We start from the raw sequence: 7,944 nt of genomic DNA, 5'->3' as shown, positions 1-7,944 counted from the left end.
TGATAAGTAATGTTTAATTAATTTTTTAATTATTCCTAGATTGCCTACTCTCAAAAACCATGTATTATATTATAGAGTCAATAATATAATACATTAACTGTGCTTTACCTGAACTTCATCATGACACTAGAGAGGACGGCAGGATTGGAATTTCCCGTGTTCAGTGAATGCAACAGAGGCAAGACACCAGACCAACCAGAGAGTTGAATGGAAATAAACATCTGTCTTATTGGCTGACAGGTACCTATCCTGTGAGCTGTGACAATGTTTAAACTGTCAGTCAGACTCTGAGTTTTTGAAGATGGACATAAGAAAAACATTTCTTAAAAAAGACGACAATTCTCAAGTGGTGGCTCACACAACAACCCCAGAGCCACCACTTGAGCCAGGTAAACAAGGTATGTAAATGTCAGTAAACTTCCAAGTTATGCGAATATGTAAGCAAAGCATAAATTACAGCTACATTGACGTTACTTTGAATCGCGGGTGTAAGCTAAACCGTTAGCAAGTAACTATAGCTAGCCAGATATATTAAATAAAAACTTTGTCATACAATCTAAATGTAATGTTTTTTAGCGTTGACTTGTGATTTCAAAGAAAGCTCTCTGGGAAATGTTGACTTACTCGACATGAAGCTTCTAGCTTACAGTACACAGTTGATCCGGAGTCCTGTCAGTTAAAGTGTTTCATAGTTAAGCATCAACCTAGCACTGAAATATATGGATGTTATGTGACAGTATTTCTGAGGAAAAGTCAGCTGAAATGGTGGCATAGTTGCCACTGCTTTATTTATCGACAGCATGTTTGAACGTATTTGCAGCAGTAAATGTGGCTGTTTGGCAACTGACGTTCGCATAACAACACCTGAATGTAAATGTGCAACCTCTTTTTGTGACAGATTTTTGCATGAAATTATAATTCTTCTGAATGATATTCCTATTGACAGCTAGTTTTTATGTGAATATTATGACATGGACAGCCAGAGAGAATAAATGAAAAACAGTTATGAAATACTATTTGACAAAACAAGAATACAGTTTGAAAGGGGAGTGATTTGTAAAATATCCATAAAGAAAAATCTGTTTACAGTTCTGTTTCATATGGGTGTTGCGAGATGTATCCATAGATCTCTTAATTTTGCTCTCAAAGTGCACCAGATTGATGCTTTTAACTTAAATATTTTTTTTTAAATCTTCCCGGGGGAGCATGCCCCCGGACCCTCCTGGCGGAGGTGAGGACCCCCCCTAGAGGATGTTAGATCCACAGTGTTTACATGCTTATTTATACAATATGTGTGCTTATGCTAACATCATAAGACAAAAGTTGGTTCCGTGTTGTGTGAAGTGAGAACGCGCTAGAGTGAGGGGGGCCCCCAAGCCAAAGCTCGCTTAGGGCCCCCAAAAGTCTAGGGCCGGACCTGGACCAACGTCTGTAGTCAAAAACGTAGTTTGTGAATAAGTCAGTGATATTAACAGCCCTCCTCTCCTTGTGGTCCTCTTTCTGAGCAGCAGACTCCAGCATGGCGGGGGAGGAGGGCTACGATGAGAGGGGCTGTCACTGTGAGATCTCAGTGGAGGACCTGCTGCCCCCCGTCAAGGCCGTCATCAGAGCTGTGAGGTGGGTCATATTCATGATAATATAGTATTAAAGTATTATTCAATGCTTATAGACCCAGGCAAAAACATATTAAAAACCTAATCTCGGAGATTATCTGAATTAAAAGCGTAATTGGAGCTGCATTCTTTTTAAAGTCAGTTGAATCCTCTTGAATGTTTGCCTTGATGCTCCACAGCTTTTGTATTGATACACGCACATGCACACTAGCCACTACCTCACTGGATGTTTTGATATACTGTTCAATGTAGAGTTTGTTCAGGTGTTCTGACTCTTTGCATTGCACACTTTCCGACAAATGAAGGTGTTTTTATTAGCCACAGTCTACAGGAGGTAACTCCTCTGCTGTTCTTACAGGATAATGAAGTTCCATGTCGCCAAGAAGAAGTTTAAGGAGACGCTGCGGCCGTACGATGTGAAGGATGTGATCGAGCAGTACTCTGCCGGGCACCTGGACATGCTGTGTCGCATCAAGAGCTTGCAGACCAGGTACAGACCCTCAAATAAAGACAATAGTTAAATAAGATTAAAGTTACATTTATAAAGACTTAAGTGTCTTATGTAAGACGCGTTAATATGTTCATCACAGCTGGTACATGTGGAGCTCATTTTAATTACTGAGTAAACTGCTGCCACATATTTTAACCCATATGATGTATCATAGTTTATTTATGGTTTTATTTATTTGATGTATTAGTAACTATCAACTTAAGCTGTCAGATGAATGTAGTGGAGTAAAAAGTTCAATATTGGCTTCTGAAATGTAGAGGAGTAAGAGTATAAAGTAGCTATGGCGGAAATACTCAAGTGAAGTACAGTTCAGACTAAACTCTCCAACACTGTGTGTGTCTTAGTGTGTTGTGTTTATTTATGTGATATTGTATGTATGTCTGTAAATCTGCGTATGTGTGTTCCCTTCCTTCGCAGGCTTGACATGATAGTAGGCCCCCAGCCCCTCAGCAGCCGAGCCAAGGCCTTTTCCACCCCCTCCCTGCCCGTTTATTACAGCCAGGGCAGGAAGAACTCCACCCAGGGGTCAGCTCCCCTCCCCTCTTCCCCATCACATTGCTTCAGTTCACTTCTCATTCTTTTAATTGAAAGAATTGATCTGAAGTCAATTGAAACTTCTTCACACGCACGGCTCTTTTCTTTTGCCTTGTATATGAGGTCATCCACTAACAGATCTCTACAAAAATGATGTGGTCCTAGTGTCGGTTTGCAACCCACACATACTGTAACACACAAACACATCTTCTTTAAAACATATCGATTCATTACCGTTCTTTAGCTGACGCTAATATCCAAACTGACTTACATACATTTGAATACCGTAGAACTACAGGAGACTACCTTGCACAGGGTTCCTGTGATTGGTCGACGGCACATTGACCCCCTCAACCGGCTCCCCATACATCTAAAGCAGGGGTGTCAAACTCAAGGCCCGGGGGCCAAATCCGGCCCGCAACTTCATTTCATGTGGCCCCACAAGAGCTTGCAAAGAATATAATATATAATAATTTATTATACGGTTACATTCCGCTTTACAGGAGCACATTGCCCATAAACTACATGTCCCACAATGCATCTCAAATTAGACTTTTTTCTCAGAATTTGACTTTTTTTTCAAAATGTCACTTATTTTTTTTTGTTTTTCCAGAATGTGGCTTTTCTTTTTAAATCATTTTGTGACATGCACACTGAAGAGACTTGCAATTGTTTGCCCTAGAGTTCTATATATATTAAATATTTATATATTTATTCTTATATAGTCTTATATATAAATGTGATTTGATGTGAGGGTCTAAGGACAGAGGGTGTCGTATTATCATACTGATATTCTGTACAAACTGTGAAGTCCACTGAGACAAATGTAACATTTGTGATATTGGGCTATATAAATAAACATTGATTGATTGATTGATAGATTGATTGATTGATTGATTGATTGATTGATTGATTGATTAAACTGGCCCTTTGAGTGCAACCATGATGCTAATGTGGCCCGTGTTGAAATTGAGTTTGACACCCCTGATCTAAAGGAAACCCTACCTGCCCCTGCTGCAGTAATACTGCCCCCTACTGCTGGGGACTCAAAGTGCTGCATGCGTTCAGATTCTGATCACAACTAGAGAACAGACTGAGAAACTATCGACATGTATTAGACTAAATCCTCTTGAATTAATATCTAAGCGTAAATATAAGTAGGTTTACAAACTCACTTGTGCAGCATAATCCACCTCTATTCTCTTCCTAAACACATGTATTTGAACTAAGACCTTACTATTTAAAACAGTTTGACATTTGCACAAGGCGCTCCTCGTCTGTGCTTGGATTGAAGATTGAAGTTTTCTAACACATCTCACAGTCCTTCAAGGACTTCTGTTCAGTTGTCATGGTGATCGCTCTGTTGTCATCACATGACCACATGTGGGGTGGAGATTTTATAATGTCAATGTCCCCATCTCCTATACAACAGTAGGGGATAAAAGCATTTACAAATGAGCATATACCTAAGCATAAGATAAAAATGTGTGTTAAAGTAACATGGAAGTAAGATTTGGCTAATCACAAATATTCGATTGAACATTTTTATAAATGTGTTACATAAGAGGATAACAAGTGGAAAAACACACTTTCCAGAAAGCACACTCGATATGACGATGGAAGATCTTCTCAAAGTCTTAATGGCTTATTTTTCCAATTTGTTGGTGGGTTATGATTGCATGACTTTGCCTTGGCTTATCCCTGCCCTCTGTTGAATGTAACCCTTTTCATTAACACAGGGACTTGTATTTGTTGGAAAATAAAATGTGCTCATGGTAATCGATTATACTGTTGCCGTTTTAACCTTTCCTCTTCTCTTTGGGCTGCCTGGTGGATTTCTACTTCTACTTTTCTTTCTGTTATAAATATCTAGTGAGTTAGCATGTGTTCATGTGTGTTTGTGTGTGTGCATTTGTTTGTGTCTTCCAGAGTGGATCAGATCCTGGGGAAGGGTCAGATCCCTCTGGATAAGAAGATTCGGGAGAAGCTGCTGTCTGATGGAGATATTCTGGAGGACATGAGCATGCTGGGTCGAGTCTGTAAAGTGGAGCGGCAGGTCTGTGTTCTTTAAGTTGGTGTATAAAGTAACTGTATAACTGTAGGTAATGACCAGTGAACTGAGCAGCATGCACATGACAATGACATTTGATGGGGTTTCAAAAGGTAAAGCCGGTCCCTTTCAGTTTCTCTTTTCTTGCTCTAATGAATGTGGTACTGCAAGCAGCCTTCTAATGTTCTGCTGCATCCGGCATGAGTCTGCAAAGTGAAAGTGAACTCCTGGATCAGACATTTGTACTTTCAGTGAAACATTAGCCTAGCTTAGCAGAAAGGCGGGCTCTGTGAAAATAACATAAATAGGCTTACGCCTGACAACAGCTTTTAACACTAGAACCGCCAACTGGTCAATTTGACAAGCAGCTGTTTTTTTATTCTAACCTATGTAATTTTTTTCAATAAAATATTCAAGTCTCCCAGTCCATGACTTTTCCTGAAAGTGTGTTATGTAGCTCCCTCTGTTGTTAAAAATTGTCAATATGAAATCAGATTGAAAAAATCGCCCAAAAAATCGCCAAAACAAATGCTATTTATAGGCCTACCCATCAGCGTCAGCGGGTAATATAGAGAGATAGAGAGATAGAGAGAGATAGACAGATAGATAGAGAGATTTGTACCTAAACAAAACACAAGTCTAACACCAAGCGTTTAAATCAGCAGTGTTAGCGATATTTTATACTTCATGCTATCTGCACAAACTATATCATATGAAAAGCTGAGAGTCCACAGATTCTATTGGTATAAATTCCATCCCTGTGCGATCAAAACTCACTTTTCTGTATGATAAATAAAAGAACATTTGACCCTTGGGCGGTTTTTAGGTATACAGCGACCTCTGGCGGTTCTAGTGTTAAAGTCATCATTTACAGTAATACAAGATATCTTCCTCCAGAAGAATAAAAAGGCCTGTGTATCAGTCCTGTCAATCCTTTCATGCAGACCATTTAGCTATAGTGGGGTTTGCCTATGATGTATCTACAAATGCAATAATAGTGCCAGAGTAAATGGAAAGGGGAAAAGGCATGAAAGAGTTGTAGACAGAAACGTTTTTAGAACAACGTTCAATTCTTTAAAAGCTCTCCGCCTCCTGAGTGCCCTGTTTTGCACAGATCTGAATGGTTTGGGTTAATAACAAGTAAGACGTGTTACAGCAACATACATGGTGACATCACAGTTGCATCTATACAACGGGAGTGGTCTGTTTGTCAGCAGGGAACCTTCTGGCCCGGATTAGAGAACGACCACAGAACTTTGTGGAAGGGTATAGCCTTGGCGAATGAATAACCGATCCATGGGAGGAACCCCTTACAATGGGGAGAGGATCCAAACTACTGGGCCGACAATTCAATTTTTACTTTAGCTAACTATGCAGGATAGAGCATGGCATTGGCGAGGTCTGCACTAGACAGTACCATTCTACCATTTGTGTAGAAATAGTATGGACCTCCGCCTAAAACAAGTATGTAAATCCTAACTCCCTTTCCTTCCTTACCAGGTGACATCGATTGAGTCGAAGCTGGACTCCCTGCTGGACATTTACCGGCAGGTTCTGCGTAAAGGCTCGTCCTCCGCCCTCACGCTCTCCTCCCTGCCGCTGTTCGAGCTGGAACAGACCTCTGACTACCACTCCTCTGTCTTCAGCAAAGACCTCTCCAGCTCCCCCCAGGTCAGCGGAGCCCCTCCCTCCGTCCGCTCCTCCACCACCTCCCACCTCTCCCAGGGAGGACTCCACCTCATCCTGGCCCCGCCCAATGAGCTCAGCCTCAACGCCTCCTCCTCCTCCTCCACCGGCCTGGCCTCCTCCTCCTTCAGCCCGTCTCCGCTGCCCCATCCCCACTATCACCGCCATCGCCACCCTCATTACCCCCGGCACCATCCCACCCAGGTCACTACGCCCGAGAGTGGCACTGACGAGGCTGTGGGGAGCTCTCCACCCATCCTCACCCCAAATAGTGTCAGCAGTGGAATTGGAGACGGAGGGTTTCCTCTTCTTGCTAGGCTTCCACCGCCCCCTCCCAGCAGGAGTGGGGGCCCGAGCCACCTGCCACGAGCCCCTTCCACAGAAGTGTCCCCTGACATTGAGGACTTTTGTGGAGGTTTAGGGATGCAGATAGAGGATAGCGGTGGTAAGGAGAGCCCCGGGCGGGGGCTGGGCAGTTTGGGGCAGAAGCTACAGGGCAGCAACGGGCGGTTGGATCTGAAGGAGGAGGGGTCCTGGAGGAGGCACATGAGCCTGGAGCTGCAGCCCCTGGCCCCCGGCTGCTGCTCCGGGCCCAGCCAGGTGACCCCAGGCCTGGGCAAGTCCCTTTCTGTTCAGGACCTGATGCAGGCGGCCCCAGGAACCCTCCAGGACCCCCTACTCAGCCACAGCCTCTCGTCTCCAAGCCCCAGTACGAGCAGTGACTCTCCCATCGGCTTCAACATTAAAGACCCCGGGGGAAGGGGGGGTGTAAGCAGGAGTGGTGGAGGAGGATGGGGGGAGGAGGACCTCTTCATCAGCGACAGGGACCTGGATCTCCAGGGATTTGACTTCCTGTCACTGGGGACCAATGAGGCCCAAACCTACTCGTCGGAGCTACTGAGGACAGACAGCAGAGGGGGGGCCGGACCCCGGGGCCCGGCCAGCGCTCACACCTCCCCTCTCTCTGCTGCCAACACCGAATTGCAAAACACGCCACATGTGCGGCTAAAATAAACTTGCCTCCATGCTCAGAAGGCACACACATCACAGAGACGGTTTATATCTTTTTGGGAAGGGGGGGGGGGACGTTTGTTGTTAGTTATCATGTGGATCCATTTGATAAGAGTCACAGTATTTTCATACAGGCTGATCATAAATCATTGCATGAGTTTTAAAGTGTGAATCTGAAAAAAAGATGAAGACCAGGAAACAGGAATCTGAGAGCAACTACACTCCTCAGAGGTGATTGGTTGATATGTGACCTTGGGACGGAGCATGAGCGCAGCAGGATTTCAGTCAGATGGACTGAGGCTAGCAATGTGCATTTTACACTTTAAGTAAGAAGGCATGGACAACATGAAGTTATGGAAAACAACTTTTGTATACAAATTGAGAAAAGAAAGGGACTGAATACTCAAATGTGCCCACACAATCACATGAAGGCATCCAAACTAAAATGAATGTTACCTCACCTTTAAAAAAGTTTTAATCTCGGGTCTTGTATTTTATTCCCTTAATACTTAATTCTGTCCCTTTTAGAAAAAAACAGA

At 43.3% G+C, this 7,944-nt stretch overlaps 1 protein-coding gene across 1 annotated transcript in view; it reads left to right on the top strand.

Moving 5' to 3' along the window:
• Nucleotides 1-7,408, top strand: part of LOC104946996 (potassium voltage-gated channel subfamily KQT member 5-like) — a gene marked incomplete at its 5' end in the record, with an annotated part of 10,010 nt that extends 2,602 nt beyond the window's left edge. The window contains 5 exons of the mRNA XM_010772912.1: nt 1,509-1,617; nt 1,972-2,103; nt 2,542-2,649; nt 4,588-4,714; nt 6,209-7,408. Coding sequence (XP_010771214.1) covers nt 1,509-1,617; nt 1,972-2,103; nt 2,542-2,649; nt 4,588-4,714; nt 6,209-7,408 — 1,676 coding nt within the window. The remainder of the gene's footprint in view (nt 1-1,508; nt 1,618-1,971; nt 2,104-2,541; nt 2,650-4,587; nt 4,715-6,208) is intronic.
• Between the last annotated feature and the right edge of the window lie 536 nt (nt 7,409-7,944).

Source organism: Notothenia coriiceps, unplaced genomic scaffold (assembly GCF_000735185.1).
Source record: "Notothenia coriiceps isolate Sejong01 unplaced genomic scaffold, NC01 NC01_scaffold00011789, whole genome shotgun sequence".
Classification (NCBI taxonomy): domain Eukaryota; kingdom Metazoa; phylum Chordata; class Actinopteri; order Perciformes; family Nototheniidae; genus Notothenia; species Notothenia coriiceps.
This window is presented reverse-complemented; position numbering and strand designations above follow the sequence as displayed.